Here is a 21,519-nt window from a genome sequence, read left to right as displayed (position 1 = left end):
TTGCCCTTGTGCACATTGGGGTTCCCCAACCAGACATTGAACTCACTACCCTGAAACGATACCAGGTAACAACTGCAGAAAATCAAACTGATACCAGCTTAGAGCATTATAAGATAGGAACATCTGGGCAACACGACAGGATGTAAGTGAGACTCAAGTGGTGCAGAAGCCAAGTGAATTTCACCTTCTGAAATGAATGTCCTTTACGGACAGAACTACAGAATTCTGCAGCAGTGATACAAACCCCTCCAGATTACAACAGCCACAAGGCAGTGCTAGGGGAGGATTTGATTTTTAATAATAATGTCAGCAAAATGAGCGGTTAAACATGCTATGTATTATTTATCATTGGTATAGAGCAGCCTAACGGTGCAGGGTATTATTTGCAACAAATAATTTAGCCAGATCTAAATTTCAATTCTGCTGTATGCAAGCAGACACTAGAGATGAGCAAACAAAGACAGATGGAGTTAAAAGTTTTAATTTACATTCAAGATTGTGGCAGGCATAGGCTTTCGTATTCTTTATTATTATTACCATACCACTGCTAGCACATAAAATGCCACCATGCTAACGGCATGGCTACACTAGAAAGTTTGGCCAACAAAACTTTTGTCAGTTTCCAGCTCCTGCAACACCATCTGGGGCTCAGTGCTTGTGGATCTTTTTCCCATTGCATTGTGGGATGCCAGGAATGCACTTGGGAATTATGGGAGCTTGGGGTCACATTCACACAATTCCCTTTCCATATCCCATATGTTTCTTTCATCCCATAAAGTTTGTGCCATTTTTTAAAATTCCCAAGTTCCTCACACCACGTTTTCCCTCTGCAACCTCACTGTCAGAAACATAGATCCTGCATAGATCAGAGTCCTTGTGTCTGTTTTAGATACATGTCACACAATTCTTCTGTATTTGCATACTTCAACAACCACTTCTACAGCTGTGGCTAGAAGTGTGATAAGGGTGAGATGGGGCATGTTGAGGCGGATGAACGGGCGACGCAGACATTCCCTAAAAACTTCAAGGTGTTACCGGCATTCGTTGACCAGGGGAATAAGTTTTCTCCATTAATGAACCAAACCACATTATAGATCTGATCTGGTAATCCATTCCTTACACATGCAAAAGTCCCTTCAATAGCTGTTTCAGGTGTATAAGGAATATAGGATCTGGAAACTTATAGATAAGTAAATATATCTAAAAATATTAATGTCCTTTGAATTACAAAATACATCAAACATTAAAACTATTTCTGACACATTCAAATCTGTATTTTTAATATTTTAAAGTTCTCCACCAAAAGAAATTACGCATACAAACAATTTAAAATGTGGATTTTTTTATGATTAAGGGTCTGAGTCTATGACCCTTACTCACACTAAGTACCTTACACTGCACTGTCACTGGGTGAAATTTCTGGCCTGTGTTATGCAAAAGATCAGACTAGATGATGACAATAGTACTTTATAGCTTTAAAATCTAAACATCTAGCCCTAATCCCCTTTTCTTTGATGGGACTACTTGCAGAGCCATGTGAGTAAAGACAGAAGAAACCAGGTCAGAAGATTTATTTTCCAAGATGTTTAATTTAGTAAAGGTATTTGTCTTTAAGTATTCTAAGAGTCTCATGCATTGGCACATGCACTTCTAAAATGCACATTTAACAACCACTTTTTTCCATTCAAACATATTCTTCTTTTGCTTCAGAAATTTTACCTAATAAAAACTAGTTACCTGATACATATGCTAGTGCTGCTTTGCGTGCTTATGATAATCTACATCCGAAGCACGTGTGCCATTTTCTATCTTTCTGGGTGTTTCCTTTTGAAAAAAAGCCTCAAGGATAAGGCAGATTATAAAAGCACACACATAGTTTGTTTAGCAATGCCTTGGGACTCACGGTAGAGCATTGCACCGTAAGTCACTTTTTTATCTTGTCAAGTAAAAGCTGCTGCTGAGACATTGTCATTGCATGGTATAGTTACAGATTTATCATGAGAAAAAACAATTGATACAAAGATTTGCCTATCAGATGGATTAGCCAGTCTAAGCTTTTTCCTTTTGACTTGTTCTAGATGCTTGGAATTTGGATTCTTGTCCTTTTTCTACTTGGTACAGCCAGAGGTAAGGCATAGGATTTATGTTAATTTCAATACAGCATTTCTATTCTGATCACAATCGTTTTCTTTTGCTAGGATATTGCTCTATGTGATGAAAGTTCTATGCGTAATGAATATTTTAGTTTGCAGCTCGTTTTGTAAGACGGGTGAGAGGTACAGTTTGCCATCCCCTCTGGAAGTCCCAGGCTGGGTTCACACCACAGGAAGTATGGGGAGATTTCTTTCCCCAAAGAGTGCTGTTATTCTGGTCTTCTCCACAAGGCCACTTGGTCAAGTGAAAGGATCTTTGCAACCACTTCTTCCCTTGTGCATTCGGACTAGCACGGGCACAATCTAGCTGGTAATCAGTTAGGTCCAGATTGTGCACATTGCCCATGAGCAGGGACGGTGCAGAGCCAGGGGGAGCCTGTAAAGGAATGCTCCCCAGAGAGCAGGAGAGCAAACCCCATCAGGGGCTGCAGCATACTCTCCACGGCATGCTGGCCCTACTCTGTGGGGCTGTGCAGACGGTGGTATGGCCATCCTCTCCTTGCACTCTGGGGATGGATTGAGGCTTTGGGAGAACAGGGAGAGAGCAGTTGCTGTGCTATGCCAATGGCAATGACTGCAGCTGTGGTAGTCCCGAATGCAGGTTCCTTGTTCAGACAGCTCCGAGACCACTGGAGGAAAAGTGCTGTTGGGACAGAGTGTGACAATTAGAACCTACCATATCTTTGCTCGTTCGCACCCTAACAATTTGATCTGTGTGCTACAGGCAGCCAAGTTTGCTTTGAACGGCTGGGGTGCTTCACAGATGATATACCATGGTCTGGAACGACAGAAAGACCAGTGGTCAAGTTACCATGGACTCCAGAAAAGATAAACACCCGCTTCCTTCTTTACACAAAAAAGAATCCTAATAACTTTCAAGTAAGACCTGTTGCTGTTTAAATATTGCAAGAGACATGTACACACAGAAACAGAGAAATCGCACCTTTCAGTGTTCCTGGTGTTCCTAAGAACAGTGATAGAAATAGCCAACTCTCCAATGTGGTCAAGAGACAGCATTTTTCAGCCTCTCAGAAATTTCCTGTCCAGCCTACCAAAAGTTTCACTGAGGGTATGTCTATACTGACGCGGCAAAGTCGCCGCTGTTAGATCGACCTATCTGGATCGATTGAGTGGTCAGTGAAGACCCGCTCAATCGATCCAGAAGTCGACGCTGATAAATCACCCCCTCAAGTGGTGTAGTGCTGCATTGACAGGAACACAGTTCCCGTCAGCGCAGTGCAGTGAAGGCACCGCACAGAAGGGAAGCACAGCAGTCGACTGGAGTTACTCAAGCTACTCAACGTAGCTTGCATAACTCCTGTCAACTGCCGCCGAATCACCAGGTCAGTGTAGACCAGGGCTGGGTTTTAAGGGGCAGATTTCTTACTGGTGGATGTGACAGGTGAGTCTTTCAATAGAGCCAGTAAAGACCTCCCCAACCCTATGCAAACGACAGAATGAAGGCTCTCTCTTCCCAGAAAGTCACCCCATGCCACACTTTGCATTTTTCCTGTGTCTATTGAGAAATGTCAGGAAAAGCTGTAGCCGTGGAAGTTATTTGGTGAGAAATGGAAAGGACACACTAAGGGTGAAATTCTGGCCCCTCTAAAATCAGTGGCAAAACTCCTCAGTCACCGTCCTGCAAACATACATGGACTTTGTTTTGGACTACACTGGAACTTACCTCACTATAACTTACGTGGCTCACGGGTGTGAATAATCCACACCCCTGAGCAACATAAGTTACACTGACATAAGTGCCAATGTGCACGAGTTATGTCGGCAGGAGAGCTTCTCCCACCAATATAGCTACTGCCTCTCATGGAGGTGGATTTATAATGCCAACAGGTGAGCTCTCTCCCATCAGCCTAGAGCGTCTTCACCAGACGCGCTGCAGCAGCATCAGTGCAGCTGAGCCACTGTAGCACTTCTAGTGTAGACAAATCCTTACTGTTACATATGTAATGTTAAGTACGGGTGTAAATGCTTGCAGGATCTGGGCTTACATAATAACAGAGTTGTTTTCTATTCACGTTACTGTTTTTATAAGCTCTTCATAGGAAATAGTTTAAACATTTACTATTTTAATATCTGCAACAGGAGATCACTGCAATAAATCCATCAACGATTGGCTACTCAAATTTCAATGCAAGCAAAATAACCCGCTTTATTACCCATGGATTTATAGACCAAGGAGAAGAAAACTGGTTGTCGGACATGTGCAGGGTATGGTATTATCTGGATATTCTGTCATTCTCAAGTCACTTAGTTCACATTTATGAATATATTCCTGTAAATTATTCCTTTTCCCTATGTCTAACCAATGTATCTCGTGCCATCTGGGCTGACAAGATGAAAGCTGTTCACTTCTATCTTTACAAATTTAGGACATAAAATGTTGTTCAACAGAAATCTATTCAGTTCTGGCTCCACCTCCAGGAAAAATGTTAAACAAAATGGGCCAAATTTACACTGTGTTGAAATCAGTGGATTTATACAGATGTAAATGAGAACGGAATTTGGTCCAATCAATGTTTTTTCTCTGGGTATACAAAAAAAATGCAGCAAAATGCTGCTTAGAAATTAAGGCGATTCTACAATTTGTTAAACGGGGGAGAGGTCAAGCTTGTTGCTTCCCAGTTCTACCGATAATGAGCTGGATTAGTCACCAGGGTACAGGCATGTTATGAGGATGGAAGGTCCACCAAGAAGCAATGGGACTGCCCATAACACCAAATTGGGCCGTAGTAGCTGGGGAGATGGCATGGCCAGGAGTAGTGCTAAGTCTTATTAATACTCCTATTCCAACCAGTAAGCCATGCTGCCTCTCTGATGCATTTTTACTCATCTTCAGAACCATCTCCTCTTATACAAAACGTTTTTCTGTGAATGAGCATTTGTAATCAGAATGGCTATGTTGTTAAAGAAAGCTGTGCCCTATATTTCTTTGTCTCAAGTCAGTAACTAATTCCAGGGAAGCCTGGAGCCCTAGATTTGAAAATCACATCCTAGTCTTTGATCCAAAAGTTTATTATTACTTGGCACTTAGGCCTAATTTTTTAAATACATTTTATATTGGTCTAGACAGGCTGCTGCTATGGTTTGTTATAATCCCTCTGTTCCTAAATAGGCATTCATAAAATCTACCAACATTTATAAAAATAACAAATCATCCTGGGAAAGCTGACCTGCTGTCTGGTAAAATTCTGCTTCATCATCTTTATTATACCAACTGCATCAATGGGTGGGGGAAATTGATGGGGCTGGTGGTGAAAGGGGGACAGTCCCGGCAGCAAGGGAGGGAGACACTCGCAGTGGGCCAATAGGTAGCTCCTCCTGTGGGAATCTCTGGCAGTCATTGGCCAGCTGGGAGTGAGGGGTGCTGATTGGCAGCATTCCCCAGCTCCCAGGATTTAGCCCAGAGCAGGTGCCATGCACAGCCTTTTTTGGCTCTGGTCCAGCAGTAAAATTCTGTTTCCTCATCTTTATGATACCAAAAGAGCCCTCTAGTTGTCAGCTCTGCACAAAGCCACACTTTTGCAGCTCAGAAAGCAACAATACACAAACACACGGCTTCTCAAACCTTCTCACAGTGCGGGATCCTCCTCCTTTCTCCATCTTTCGTCCCCTCCTCCAAATTTCCCATTACTTGGTTTTAAATGACCTTAGTTTCCAGATCATCAAGGAGGCTGGTGGGCCTCTGATCACAGTTTGAGAACCACAGGGATATATGGCCAGATCCTGCCATCTTTCTTCACAACAAGAAGTACTTTATCTGCAAGAAGTTCGATTGTTTTAATTGGCATTACTGACACATAATCCAGAGCATAATATAATACATAACACAATACAAAGTATATCACACCTGCTAAAACATGGCGTCTCTAGCAAACCATTCCACCAGTCAGAGCAAGAAAAGCAAAACCTCATATGATGTGACAGATGGTAAAATATCTGCTCTTGTGTGTGGATGCTAAAACAAAACCATATCTGTGAAACCAATGAAAACTGACAGGAGCCACTTACGCATTCTCTTGAAAATACAAATCCCTGTGTTTGAAAAATACAGATTATACAAATTAATTATCTTACCTTTTAATTATCATCGAAAAATATAAGCTTCTAACTGAACACAACATTTAAAGGCTGTTTTTCAACATCATTTAAGTAAAGACTCAAGACATGAACACAGCCCAGGTATATTATAGGGCCTGTACTTGAAAAAATTTACAGGGCATTCATATGGCATTGTCAGTCTTACTGTATTATTTAAATAGTTAGCAATCTGAACCAGTGGTTGATAATGCTTCCTTGTGTTCTTTTTAAATATATATTTGCACCAGAGGATGTTTGAAGTGGAAGATGTGAACTGTATCTGTATAGACTGGAGTAGAGGGTCAAGATGCCAATATACCCAGGCATCAAACAATCTCCGTGTCGTGGGCGCTGAAGTGTCTTATTTTATAGACGTGCTTGTGGTAAGGGATCTTCTTCTAGTTCCACAATAGGGTTATAGTCATAAAACTGCTGAAAATTATTCTAATCTAAATAGACAATCACAATGAATTTTCATGTAACCAGCAAAAGAAACCACTGTGATCCCACAGTTATCCCCTGCTAGATTTCAAAGTCCTGCCAACTTCCCTATAATAAACAGAGATTGAATATTTTTATTCTGCAATTACTTTTATGTACTTTTGTGGATGTGAAGGGTTGGGTTGTTTTAAAGACAGAGAAGTAATAAACACAGCAAATTACCCCTTCTTAGCAGCAAAAGCTATAGGACACATCGGGGATACCTATCCAAAACCCTACAGTAACTAGCCATTGGATAGCAACAGCCACCTCCCAGGAGGAGAGATCAGAGCCCCCTCCTCAACCCACGAAGAGTGTGACGTAGGTCTGAGTGTTTGGGGACAAGTGGGATCTTCCCAGTTGCCTCAGGGCGTGGAGATTGGGTGTGGGTCTGTAATCAAACTAAGGGCCAGATCTTAGCACTATTGATGTCAATGGAACTTGCCATTTTACATCAGATGAGGCTCGGGGGGGAGGGGCATTTCCAAAGTCAGAAAGTACCATTAGGGGCCTAACTCTAGTTGAGACTTTGGGGAATTAGGCACCTAACTGCCATTTTTGCCTTTGAAAATCTCTCCTCTGTCCCTAAATCTAATGATTTTAAAAGGCTTGAAACCAGGCATGAGCGAAGCTTTGGGAAGAGGGATAGTTCCCATTATTTTCTGAACTAGTTTGCCTACGGCTAGTGTAAATACTAAGGGGCTGGCTCTCCGTAGCCTTGCAGCCTGTGCTGTCAATTACATCTGTGCAAAAGGCAAATCAGAACGGTAGTGTTAACACTCATGTTGCCCTGGGGCTAATTACAACCCAAGGTGCAAAGCAGTGGAGAATCAGGCCTTAGCAGAGCATGGGTGCCCTACAGAAGAGTGGCCATGAATTTTTTCCCTTGACATTCTTAATGAGTCTGTGAAAACAGGATGTCAACAGATGTGAAATGCACTACCATTCACTGTGCGGCAGGGAACCAGGTGTCTGGCTGGTGGATCCAGGAATATCCACTGCCAAAAATCTCACGTGTGTGCAGAAGCTGCAGATGTTAATAATGCCCTGAGGCTGCAGCAGCAGCTACTGAATGGTTCTGTTGCAGCTGTACACCCTGGACTTTGTCCTTCCTCCCATTCCATGAAACTCTCTCCTGCACAGCCCATTTCTGGCTTTAGTTGTAAGCCAGAGCTTCTATCTAGGCCTAAACAACAAGAGTCCTGTATCACTTTTACAAATTTTTGGTCTAAAATTTGTTAGTCTTGAAAGTGCTACAGAACTCTCATTGCTTTTGCTGTATACAGACTAACCCGGCTACCCCTCTGGAACTTATGTAGGCCTAATATTAGTAAAAATATAGATTCCCCTTTCTTAAAACCGATGTTTTCCTCAGAAACAATATGGATACTCTCCGTCCAAAGTCCATTTCATTGGTCATAGTCTTGGAGCACATGCTGCAGGAGAGACAGGGAGAAGGACGCGAGGCATTGGGAGAATAACTGGTAGGTGAATGAATTACAGATCACTCTATAGCAGTGAAGAATTTGAAGAGAGCACTGTTAAACCTTAACATTACCTCACATTTTTTACTAAAACAGCTGCAGTATCTGACTGCAGGAAAACTATGCAGTGTGATGAACTGGCTTATGTATGGTATGTATTTGCACATGTGCATGAGTGTGTGCCACTGCCCCCTGCAGGTTGGAATCAGAACTGCTCAGCTGTATCATAACCGCATATGGCTAATGGGCAAATTGTACTCTTCTGCAATAACTCCATCCCACCCTCAGGAAGGGATTACCCTTTCCATAAGGACACCTTCATGGTATTCTTCCTCTACACTTCAATCTTTGGGTGGAGGGAAGGTATATGCCCCCCTGCAAAATGTCCCTGAGATTTTCTTATGTCAGGGCTAAATTTGTCCCGAAGAATCTCTGCATGAAGGGCAGTGCGCAGGAGATGGCTAGCAACATGGACTAGTGACCTGCACCAGCATGCCATCCCTAGAATATGGCTGGCCTCTGCTCCATACAGCTGGTTTTCTGTTGTCTCCTGTGTTCCAAGGATGGACCCAGGGAGCATGGGCTATTCTGGCTTGGTCCATCGTGACTTAACATTATGACACAGGAACACACTGCCATGCCACTAAGGCTACTCAGTGCAGTCTAGGGTCATTTAACACAACACATTTAACACAACAATCTAGGGTCATCTAACGCATTTTACCTGAGCCAGTTTTATAGGGTCTGATTTTTCCAAAGCATTCGCCCAACCCTATTATGACAATGCAGGCTTGACATGGCAATTCCTACTTTCCTTATCCTGGCAGTTTTTCTCCTATCAGTCCCTTCTCTCGTTAATCCAGTTTATTGTGCAGGTGCAGGAGTACTTCTGGTATTTTAGATCACCCACTGCTTGGAGGCCCCAGAAAAGTGTGCTCTGTAGGCAGCTAAGCTGTGAGCAGAGTTAATTGTTTGGTGCCAGGGTTTTGCTGTCCAATATCAGTTCCCAGAAAAGGATTGTCTGAAATTGATGTACCAAAGACAGAAGGTTGAACTTTCAAATGTAACCCTTTAATCTTCCTGCTTTGCTGGGTTTACATCAAACCCTTCACATCTGGGGCATGCATTTATACACATTCATTTTCATTTTTGTTCATTCTCCAGCAGATTCTTTTTAATTTCTGAGGTTTTTTTAAAAAAACAAGCAAACAAAACTGTGCAGTGAAACTGCCCATAGCAATTATTTTAGGGCTTGATCCTGGAAAATGCTGGGCTCTCTGGCCCCAGTCCAGCCAAGCATTTAAGCATGTATTTAACTTAAAGGATGTGAGTGGTCCTAGTGGTGTCAATGGAACTACTCCAGTGCATAAGGCTAAACACATGCTAACGTGCTTAGCTGAAGCATGGACAGAGCACTCAGCATCTTGCAGGATCAGGCCCTATGACCTACTGGTATTAGGGCAAAAATCCTGACCCCCTCTCCCTCAAGCCCTTGGATGCACAAGGCTTGAACTGCGGTAGAAATGCCACTGTTCTGTTGCACAAAAGAAGACCAAGCAGCATAACAGAATGTGCAAGAGGATTCCACAATCACCTGCTCCACAGTAGCTATCTCCAGCGGTGTGTGCAAGAGGTTCATAAGTGGGTGGGGAGGGTGACAACAGCATGGCCACTGAGTCTGCCCACTGCACAGATCCACTGGCAGGAAAATCTACTTTGAATTCAGAGAGAGAGAGAGAGAGAGCGAGCACAACAGCCTGTGGCCACTGCTGCTACTCATGGGCCTGCGTAACAGCTGCAGACAGAGTGGTCAGTGGCTTGGCTCTGGATTGGAGGGATGGGTGGAGGAGTTCCTCCTGTCAACAGCCACATAGGAGACTCACACAAAGCACCTTTACTTCAGGGCGGTGGAGTTCGCCCTTTATAAGCACAGCCCAGACAAGTTGCCATTTGACTGCTTTTTAGTAGGGTGTTAGTCACCATGCCAAGATAGCTTCTGCACCGCAGTCTTATCTGTCACATGAATACACATTTACTTACCTGTTTCTAAAAACATAGCTCATGCATCCCACAGACTTCCGTGTCACGCTGTTTTACAGCCATGTTCAATGCTCACCCAGACGAGCTGCTTGCTTGGACTCCTTGTTCATCACACAGGCCAGGCCAAGGGGAATGCGCATTAGGCAGAAAAACCTCCTCCCCCCCAGAAGCCAATTTCAGATTTTATTAACTATTCTTTTCCATTATAGCCTCTTCCAAAGAGTCTGGGCCTGCTATCCCTTAGTCTAGTAGTCTGCAAAATTCAATTTAAAACTAAAACTAAAGCTCCTGCCCAGGGAAAGCAACAGACACCAGCACAGGATAATAAATGCTTTGTAATTTACAGGATTTTATAAGCACCTGAGATGGGGATGCAGTGAATGAGAAAGAAAACGTCTCTCAGTTCTATGCTATTATCCAAACTAGTTATCTAAAGTTAGGATCCAAACTCTGTATCTAGGCACCTAAATAAGCATTGTGATTTTCAAGCATCCCAACAGCTCCTACTGACCTCAAGCCCTTCTGAGAATCAGGCCATTCAGGGATGTGAACTTAGGCCCCTCACTTTAGGCAATTCCACTTTTTTTCTTTTTTTTTTAAACACCTTGGCCGATAAAACAACCATCTGTGTTGCAATGGTTGGAATTCTAGTATAGACATTTACAAGGCCAGATCATCAGCTGGTGTGAATCAGTTTCATTCCACTGACTTCAGTGGCGCTACCAATCTACACCAGCTGAAGACCCACGGTGTTCATCACTGAGAGATCCATCATGCTATCTATTTGTTAGCTCCTCCAATTCTGAAATGAATAAAATGTTATAGCCTCCATAGCCACATCTTAAATTATATACAGTAGTATAGCTATCTATATAAAATATATCTATATTTATATACACACATAAGTACACACATTTAATTGTGCATATATTTCTTTAAGGACTGGATCCTGCTCAGCCTTATTTTCAAGGTACTCCAATTGAAGTCAGGTTGGATAAGACTGATGCAGACTTTGTTGATATTATTCATACTGATTCAGCTCCTACGATTCCCTATATGGGTAAGTTTTCAGCTGCAGCATTATTATTATTAATTTGTACTGTGATAGCACCTGTGATAGAAGTCCCAGTCACAGAATATAGCCCTATTGTGCTAGGGGCTGTACAAACACAGAAAAAAAAAACAGTCCTTGCTCCAAAGAGCTTACAATCTATAGCCCTATTATGTACAGCTGCTGCTCAGAAATACATGATTGTATGTAAATTAAAATTTGCTTATCCCTGTTACAAATGTTGCAGGTTTTGGAATCAACCAGGCTATAGGACATCTTGATTTTTATCCAAATGGAGGAATTTACATGCCAGGATGTAAGAAGAATCCTGTTTCACAGATTGTTGACATTGATGGAATCTGGGAAGGTAAATATATTAAGCCGATGATGACTTCTGTTGAGGGTCAACATCAAAATGTATTTGACCTAACATAGCAGCCGACTTCTTAGTTCAACTATTTTTTATTATTTTCTTTATGTAGGCCAACAATAACAGTCACATATAACTGTGAAACTGTTAGTATGGTCCAAATGTACAGTTCTGGTAGAGGGATTAAAGAATGAGCAGCATGAGGGCTTTGCTTTGGGGTTGACTGAGGTTTGGAGGCTTCACCTCCAACCATCTGGAAAGCCTGCACTGTCAAGCTGTGGGTATCTGTACAAGGTTAATGGGCGAGGAGAAACAGCCATAGCTCCTGCTCCCTTTCCACATGTGTTTGGGCTCCATGGGTCTGCAAAGACCCAGATCCCACCAGCCATGTTCCTTCCAGGACCTGGGCTGAACCACTCTTCAAACTCTCCAACTTTGGATGTATCAGAGCGAGATTAACTTGAGTTTACTGTAACTAGTCCATCACGCTGCCAAACAACAGGAACAATCTTTGGCGGGATTGTTCCAGTGCACCTTGCACTGTTGTTCCCAGATAACTCCACAATAGAAACAAACAGTCATTCATTGTTCTCTCTCATCCGAAACTGCTGCCAGTTATCTATTAAGAGAAACAAACCCTCCTCCAACTGCGCTGGAAAGTTTAGCTTTGGAACAACAGCCTTCAGCTTTGTTTCTTTTATGAAGTCACCTGGCAGCTGGGGTGGAACAATAACATTCGTGTCTATTTCTGCTATGGGATCTCTGGCTTCAATTGTTTTGTGAGCGATAGCAGCTAAGTTTAAATGTGTTTCTATTCTGTAGTTACCTGTTACCAACGTGGGTTGCACTGGAATAATGTAATTTTTGTTTCTATTATTAGGCAGTTGGAAGGATTTGTGGTATGAGAGATCATCCACATTCATATGTGTTCCTTATTTTGTACACTCTGAATACACCCTGCTATTGTTAAGAAACCTGTATATAGTACTCTAAATTTACATTATGCTTGACAGAACATAAATAAAGCACGTACCCAGCCCCCCAAAAACTTGCAGTCTAAGAGCCCAAAACTGCCAAGGGTTCTGCAGGCACAAACCTTTACATCTTTGGGAAATCACGTTTGATAAATCAAGCCATACTGTAAGGACAACACCACAACTACGGCAGAAATTTATTTTCCCTTTCAGCTCATCAAACATAAAAATCTGAAAAATTTCCTGATTTCTCTCCTAGATATCCTCTCTTTTCCTACATCAACATGAGCACCTTAAAATGTATGAGTCTATCAATTTCTTTTTTGCAATTACTGGCCTGTTTCTGCAATCTTTACTCACAAATCCTTGCCTGTGTAAGCACTGCAGGATTAAGCTCTCTATTAATAATGATGCACAAAAAACCCTTGCTCTTCATTACCTCTTTTTTAACCTAAACCCAGAACATTTAAGGAATTTTAGTACAAAATAACATATATAAAATATAACACGCCCCTCCTTCCTCCCTAATAATCAGCAGGTCAGATCCTCAGGTGGCATAAATCAGCATTATTCCAGGAAGTTCAGTGTTAAGGAGGACATAATACTTAACACCCTGCATTTTGTTTCCTTTTATATAATGCTAAGGTGAGCTGTTCCTACAGAGGACCTTTATTCATATTGGTGAGCATTAATGCAATTAATCATACAACAGAAGCTACTCGTGTGAGTAAGTGTTCACCAACATGAACAAGGATTACACAAGTGGACCCTACGTTTGTTATTCATCTGCATTGTACACATTCGGTACTTCGTGCACTTCACAAAGCGGGAATAAAGTCACTGACGAAATAAGTCTCAAACTAAAAAAACGAGAGTCCTGTAGCACTTTAAAGACTAACAAATTTCTGCAGGCATAAGCTTTCGTGGGCTGCAACCCACTTCGTCAGCTACAGAACTCTCGTTGTTTTTGCTGTATACAGACTAACTCTGAAAGTCTCAAATTGCAACTCAGGTGCTGCCTGCACTTCTGACAATGTAATGTGGGGTTTATGAATCAGTCAAATGACATGGTTAGTGCAATACCATGATTCCAAGCTGAATATTTTATAGAAAAGAAAAACCAAACGCCTTGTAGTGTGATATTTAATAGGCGCTTCTTTCCACAGGAACTCGTGACTTTGTTGCTTGTAATCATTTGCGAAGTTACAAATATTATTCCGAAAGCATCATCTCTCCCGATGGCTTTCTAGGATACACCTGTGCTTCATATGATATTTTTGAGACAGTAAGTCATTCTCACATCCCAGGGAAAGGGTCAGTTACAAAAAGAGTGGCTCCTGTCTGTGAACCTGCATGCAATAGAACCGGCGCCTAGGTGGTTCAGGCCACTTTGCACTGCGTGAGTGCAGGCACAAGGGGAAGGACGGGGTGTGTTGGGGGGCGGCAGTGGGGAATGAGGCAGGGGCGGGGCATGGTGGAGCAAAGCTGTGCCTGGTTCTACACTGATCTGAGAGACCTTATGCAGCTCTTACGCAGGAGTTAGAGCTGCTCCTGCAACCCCTCATCCCGCGGTGTCAGAGGGGCTCAGGCACGGGGAAGAATCTGCCCCGGTAATTATTTACTGTACTCATCTAAGAAGTTAGCAAAGCCCCCACATTTTAGCATTATGAAATATAATTTTTTCAGAATGGTGGAAACTAAAATAATTTACCGTACGGTTCAGTGAATCCCCTGACGACCTGATGGCTTCAGGGAACAAATACAGATGGGATGTGGCCCAAATCCCCTGCCTTTTCTTCTGTCCCATAGCTCCACATATAACCCATGACCCAGCTCTGTTAGCCAAGGCTCATCAACCTAGATCTATGGCCCAGCTGCCACTAGAAGAGAACTGAGCTCCACACGCAAGGGGTAAATAACAATAATACCTTGCCCTTACATAAACCTTTGCATCTTCAAAGCACTTTACAGACCCTCTTTAGATGAGCCGGGGAGAATGAGAGTCCCTATCTGATACCCCCATTCTAAAGCACTGATTTTAAGACAGGGAACTCAGAGGAATGAAGACGCCTCCGCTCAGTGAACAACAAACTGGTGTGAAGTACAAAGGAGACATTCACGCCTCCAGATCAGTGAGGTGCCAGACAGAGCCCTTCCTCCTCCTGCCCTCTCTAGGGAGGCTCATTTCAAGCTGACTGGCTTTTTGAAGTTGGCCCATAGACATGGCTCAGCACCATTTTTCTACACCACTCATGGCCACATAGGGATATTACTAGCAGGGCTATAGGATTGCATGGCATCAGCTTGATAGTAGTGATTAGGGTGACCAGACATCCCAATATTATCAGGACCCCATATTAGGGGGCTTTGTCTTATATACGCAACTGTACCCCTCCCCCGGAAAAAAAAAGTGTCCTGGTTTTTTACACTTACTTGCTGTCTGGTCATGGTCTGTGATGATGGTTCTGAAAATCAGGCAGTGCGGAGGATTGGAGGGAATAGACGAATTCACATGAGCTTTTCCTGGTGGGGGAAGAGAAAGAGAGAGAATGGGGCGGGTCTGCAACTTGCTGCTGCAGTGCTATAGAAACAGTTGTATTTTTAGAGTGGCTGTGGCAAAATGCCTTTTTCCTGTTGTCTTGGGCTAGATCCTCATTAATGGGCACATGTATTTCGATTAGGGAACCTGCTTCCCATGTCCCAAAAACGGATGCCCCCAAATGGGTCACAATGCAATTAAGTTTAAGGACAGAGTTACCTCTGGGATCCAGAAACTTTATCTGAATACTGCCAGTGAGAAGGCTTTTGCTCGTAAGTTCCTACTTTTTTACTTGCTCCCACTCGCTTGTAAGCGCCAACGTAATTTAAAATATTTCCCATTAGTTTTAACAGATGAAGGATCTTATCATGGTTGAGGATCAAATGTAGCAGAGCTCTGTACCACCATGCCCCTTCCCCTCCCTGTCTTGCCAACACCAGAAAGCCCCCAACATAGCTCCTTCCCTTTACGCTGGGGGAGGGGATGCAGCTGGAGTAGGAGGCAGCATAGCCACCTTTCCCAGTTGTAAACCAACAGAAAGTCCCCCTAGACGGACTACTCCTCTGGCCTTTGGATGCTTTAAGTCCTCTTTGCCCTCCTTATGGATCAAAAGATCCAGTTCTCACTCCAGTGTTGTTCCTTACCACACCCCCAAGTTGTGAATAGATACTTTCCTGGTCAATATTCCATGCGATATGTTCCTTCTGTCATGTTATGGACTATTTTTCACAAATGAACATAAAGTCCATGAATTTCCTCTGCCTTGGTTCTTTGTGTAGTCATTCACACTGTGCAAACTGGGAATAAAGCGCTACTACCAGTGTGAGAGGAGAATTCTGATTTGCTAGGGTTTACAGTCATTTTGCATGGCTCTATATATAACTGAACAGTGTGCAAAGCCATGGAAAATCAGGCTCCTAGTATTCTCCTATAAAAGCATTCTATTCTAGTCTAGTCTAGTCTAGTCTATTTTCGTCATTCCAATCAGACCAGGATTTAATCTTGAGCTCAAAGTGAAGTGACAGCCAAGTTTTTTCTTTGTTTTGCCCTAAAACATAAAGTACTGCTAGAAAATCAAACTGGACATGTTGCATTTGTTTTTACATGAGTACAATCTAATTCCTTTAATTTCTGCTATGTAGGATGGAGGTATAAAGTATCTGTGGCACTTTCTGGAAAGAGTAAAGTGAGTGGATATATAAATATCGCCCTGTATGGAACCGGAGGAAACACTATGCAATATCAAATTTTTGAGTAAGTTCAGTATTATATTGGAAAATGAGCTTCTCTGCTATTAGAATATTTAATTAATCTAGGGTGACCAGATGTCTCAATTTTATAGGGACATTCAGGATTTTTTCTTATATAGGCGCCTACCGATTTTTTACACTTGCTATCTGGTCACTCTAAATATATCTATTTTTCATTAATGCATCTTCTTAATCTACAGGCCAAATTCTCACATACAGTGGTGTAAATTCATATTAACTGTATTGACTCTGGATTTATACCAGAAGAAGTGTTAGAATTTAGCCCTACTTCTTTGATAACTGTAAGGATACAAGAACCTGGGGCTGGATTCTCATCTCAGTTACACCATGTAACTTAACTGAATTAAAACATGTTACTATGGATTTACACTAATATAATTCTGATCCTTTATCTTTTGCATGTTTGTAAAATGTTGTGTCCTTTATGGTGCTATTATAAGTGGTGCTACCAGCTCTGCCTATAATTAAGATTGCCTGACACTTTCTTTCATAAAACCTGTCTTTTGCCATCTCCCTGAAAATTCACCCACATTTGGCCAAGTTATGAGCCTCTGAAAAAAATCTCAGTTTGCACATGCTTAGTAGAGACTTGTTAGAGTTTGGTATTGAATTCTCCCCTGCAGGGAGTATGCACCAGCCCCTCACAGCTGCTATCTGCAACCAGACTGCATGCACCATCCCAACAAAGCCACTGAGTATGCTCTATCCCATGGTTGCAGGGGCTGAGCAAGACTTTCCCTGCAGATGTTGCTCTCGGCAGCCAGGGGCCACCGGGCTACCAGGCACAGGACCCTAGAATAGGGACACTGTTTCTGTTGTATCCTCAAAGCTCCCCCATGCCCAGCAGCAAGGAGGAGGCAGAAACAGCCTGGTTTGCATGCAGAAATGTGAGGAGGTGCAAGGAACCGGAACTCAGAACAGACTAATGGGGAGTGGAGGTTGCTGGAGCCAGAGTGCAGGGCGTGGGGGGGAGGCTGGCAATCAAAGGGGAGGGAGCAGTAGCCAGGGGGTAGAGGTTGGTGCGGCAGGGCAGGAACAGAGGAAGATGGGTAATACGTGATCATGTAATTTAAAAGAGATAGTATGCAATTGTGTGATTTGAGTCTCTATCATAATGTATACACACAAAAAGGCCAAATTAAAATTGTGTGGGCAGCCTTAATTCCGGTGTTTCCTAACTTTTGAGTGCTTGACTTTGCAACATTAACAATGCTCTTTTAACATTTTTTGGATGAATTATATGTACATTTAAATGTACGCTGCTAAAGGATTCAGCGTTAGCAAGCTGCATTTTTTAAAAGAGCCTAAATTCCCGTTGAAGTTGAAGATGCTCAAATGCCCTTGAAATTCAGTGGGAACTAGGTGCTTCGCTCCCTTAGGATCTTTTGAAAATCCCAGCTGAGATGCACATTCAATAAAGCTATACATTGCAAAGCATTGCATTTTCTGCTGCAATTTGATATGTGAATGCTGGATTATTATTTATCTGGTTTGGTTAGTAATATGCTGCCATGGAAAGCCCAAGAGGAAGTAGATCTAATGGGGGGACAGTTTAAGTCATTTTCATTATATATTCTATTCAGCTAGATTGGATTTAGAACCTCAGGGGATGCTAACAAAAGGCATGGCTCTAGCACCAAGTACTTACCAAGTACTGTACATTCTACTTGATGGGCAACCCACACACATCCTTTGCCAATTTGTGTCTCTCTTTATATCCTTTCCCCACGCCCACTCCCATGTGTTCTCTGTGCTTGGAACTGCCTTCCTAATCCCGTTCACCTTGTCATCTCCCTCTTCTTCTTTAAATCGCTTCTCAAAGCCCACTTCTTTAATGAGTTCTTTGTAAATGGAACTACTCTGGATTTATGCCACTCGAGGTCAGAGCAGAATTTGATCCATTGTCTCTAATGGGAGACTAAAAGCAGTTGAAGAAGTGATTCACTGAAAAGACTACCCCTGGAATCCCAAAGGTCACTGGGGTATCTTTGCCTTCTCCACCTGACATTTTGCAGCAATGCATGCAGTTTCTTGGCGTTTAAGGAGTAGATTTTTTAAATTTTGTTCTTGCTAGAGCCTCCCCCTGCCCTAAGGCTCTCCCTGCATTACCAAGCCAACCATGTCAGAGACGCACTGAAAATGTGGGTGTCTCCTGACTTCGATTCTACACACCGACATTTTGTAGTACATATGGCACCAGGCCTGTGTTCTGCAACTGAACTAAAGATAAAACAGGTCTAATCTATGTGCAAAACATGGTTGAGACCCTGCCTACACTACCACATGAAACCTTGCTGCCGCCAACCCTCGGGGCATTGTGTTTTAATTCTGTCCCCTGGGACACTATATTTTAATATAGGTGAGGCACTGTAGTGCATGGGCAAACCAGGAAAACAGGATCGGCCCTAGACCAAATGGCATCCATGACAAGGAGCGTCTTCGGTGCCATCCCCTCATTTGTTCAGCTTTTGAATACCTTATTTTTATTGCATTTCTAGCCCACTGATGCACAATTTGCATGCATGATTTATCCCTGTCATATAAGACAATACATTTTCACGCTGTATTTATTCATGCCATATATAAGCGAATAAAAAATAAATTAGTTTCCTCTAAGCTTATAGAAACTTTTTAATTTTAAGAATAACTAAAATGTAGTTTTCAGAAAGTCTGGAAGATTCCACAGGATTCTACAAAGGTCCAGAACATTCTAGGAGGCTAGTGAAAAATGAATCCTCATACAGAATACCTGCAGGATTTTACTTCAAACATTCTATCTTCCATTTTGTTCGCTAACAACAAAAAGCGCACACTGACAGTCCCCTGGCGCCCCTCCAACCCCGACACCCCAGACAGTTACATGGGTCATCTGCCCCTAAATCTGACCATGCAGGCAAACATCCCTTTGATCAGCAGTTTAACACATTCCAATGAACATTGATTTCACATGAGGACAAGAACATTTCATTTACACATTTTTATGTTACATGAACAATTACATTACATTGAGGTAAGCTGGACAATAAGATCCTTACTGTTTGACAAGCTGAAGGTCATGTTCATTATCAACATGCTACTGTAGCTACTCAAACAGTTATATTGTATTAGTAAGTATTTAAACCTCACTGGACATCACCTGTTTATATACTTTTCTGTTTTAAGGGGGACCCTCAAATCAGGCGATACACATACCCACTTCATTGATGTTGAAGATAATGTTGGGACAATTACTAAAGTCAAATTTCTTTGGAATATCCATGTCCTAAACGCAACTCTACCCACATTTGGAGCATCACGGGTCACAGTACAAGCTGGAAAAGATGGAAATGTGTATGTATACTTATTGTGAAAATCTCAAATTATTAAGGGGACACAAGCTCAGCTTTAGATATGAGGTAATAGTGCTTGCACAAGAATAGCTATTTAGAGCATGGAAAAAAAAAAAAGAAGAGGGAAACTTTTACTTTCCTTTCCCACAAGATACTGATGTAGCTCACTGGTACATTAAATATTTCTGTTACATATCTTCAAGGAAAAATTATAAAAACACCAGTGTTTTGCTTCAACAAGAACGAAGTTTTTGTGTAAACCTCTGTGCTTTGTGTAGGAAAGATTAACTGTGGTTTAGGTAATCAGCACAGCTCAAGTTTCCAGACATCAGTCTACAGGGTACTACAAGTTTTATACTAGAGATTGGCCATCAGTGTTTAAAACTTACATTAGGGGGTCTGAGCCACTGTCCATTCAAGTCAACAGGAGTCTCTTCACTGATTTTAATGGATGTTGGATCAGGCTCTGGAAGAGTAAGCGATAAAGATAATATGTCTTCAGTTCCCATAGACAGATCTAATAGTTATAAATTGTGCTTTAAAGGCCTGATCCATAACCACTGAACTCCACTGAACTACTCTCATTGACTTCCGTGGGTTTTGGATCAGGCCTTAAGACCTTAGGCTGGAGAAGCCATGTACTGCATGGCAGTTACTGATTGGAAGGTGCTTGTTAAATTAATTCTTTTAAAACAGCATGTATGCAATCAGTTAACCAGCAATGGTGTTGCAATACCTTTTCTGCCCTTCTGAAGGGGGAGGTACATTAAATGGGTCCTGGATATAATTAAAATCACATAGCTAAAGTCCATTCCCTAGAAATAGAGATGTGGTGGGGGAAATCTCAAGCCAACCAAAATGTCCACAGCCCAGTGAACTACAGTGCAGCAGAGCGTACAAGTTCAGTTCTGGTTTTGCATTCAGCAGATCAACATGCCGAGGGATACTGTTCACATAAACATCCCCATCAGCTTTTCCGTTTATTCATGCCCTTACGTGCACCAAGCAGTTATCATCTCTCTAGTGCTGGTGGCATGCATATGCAACAGGAAAGGTATAAAACCCAAGGAATGAATCCAAAAAAGAGAGGCCAACCAATCAGGATGAAGACAGTCCCTTGTTGTTTTAGCAGGAAATAATATTTCACGTTTAGCCTCCCACGGCATTTGCTTGTTTCAATGTAAAAACATTCTATCATAGGTTTGTCAAAAAACAAATTAGACTGGCTTATTCTATTACAAAGTCACTGGCACAATTACAAAAATAAATAAATCTAGCCATACTAAAAGCATTTTTACATATATTTTTCTCCTCAGGTTTAATTTCTGTGGCAGCGAAACTGTGCGAGAGAACGTTCTGCAAACTCTTACATCTTGCTAATAACATACAAAAATGTCAGCGCTGTATGTTAATATTAATAAAAGTTGATAATGCATAACTGTCTCGCTTGTTAGAAACAATCTTTGTGTAATGTTTTATCAGCATTGCACTGTGGAGAACCCAAAGGGTGCTGGCCACTATCCAAATGTACAAGACACACTCCTTCTGTGGAAGATGTTCAACGCAATGTTCAACGATGCAAACATATGGAATATGGGGTACAAGGACATGATACATTAGCACAGTGATCAGGGAGGTTGTTACCTGTTAAGGAGGTGAGTTGTTTGTCTCAAATCAGAGGACACACTGAAATAAATCCTGGTCTCAGTCACTCCCATACGACCCCAATAAAG

At 42.1% G+C, this 21,519-nt stretch overlaps 1 protein-coding gene across 1 annotated transcript; it reads left to right on the top strand.

The window, feature by feature from the left end:
* Nucleotides 1-2,078: 2,078 nt before the first annotated feature.
* On the top strand, nucleotides 2,079-21,187 carry LOC137154704 (inactive pancreatic lipase-related protein 1-like). Its single transcript, XM_067550462.1, has 12 exons — nucleotides 2,079-2,127; nucleotides 2,878-3,032; nucleotides 4,254-4,379; nucleotides 6,497-6,631; nucleotides 8,104-8,212; nucleotides 11,193-11,312; nucleotides 11,551-11,670; nucleotides 13,814-13,932; nucleotides 15,329-15,458; nucleotides 16,329-16,440; nucleotides 19,620-19,787; nucleotides 21,103-21,187. Exons 1-12 carry the CDS (start codon nucleotides 2,079-2,081, stop codon nucleotides 21,164-21,166), a joined length of 1,407 nt encoding a protein of 468 aa, XP_067406563.1. The 3' UTR covers nucleotides 21,167-21,187.
* Nucleotides 21,188-21,519: the final 332 nt, after the last annotated feature.

The sequence above is a fragment of the Emydura macquarii genome, unplaced genomic scaffold, assembly GCF_026122565.2.
Source record: "Emydura macquarii macquarii isolate MOO-44397 ecotype Brisbane River unplaced genomic scaffold, CSIRO-AGI_Emac_v2 contig_1297, whole genome shotgun sequence".
Classification (NCBI taxonomy): domain Eukaryota; kingdom Metazoa; phylum Chordata; order Testudines; family Chelidae; genus Emydura; species Emydura macquarii.
Note: the sequence above shows the minus strand (reverse complement) of the source record. Positions and strands in the feature narration are given on the sequence as shown.

Coding starts and splice junctions, on each gene's coding strand:
- LOC137154704 (XM_067550462.1), top strand. CDS start 2,079: ATGCTTGGAATTTGGATTCTTGTCCTTTTTCTACTTGGTACAGCCAGA. Junction 3,033..4,253: donor AGAATCCTAATAACTTTCAA/GTAAGACCTGTT, acceptor TATCTGCAACAG/GAGATCACTGCAATAAATCC. Junction 19,788..21,102: donor GCTGGAAAAGATGGAAATGT/GTATGTATACTT, acceptor TTTTCTCCTCAG/GTTTAATTTCTGTGGCAGCG.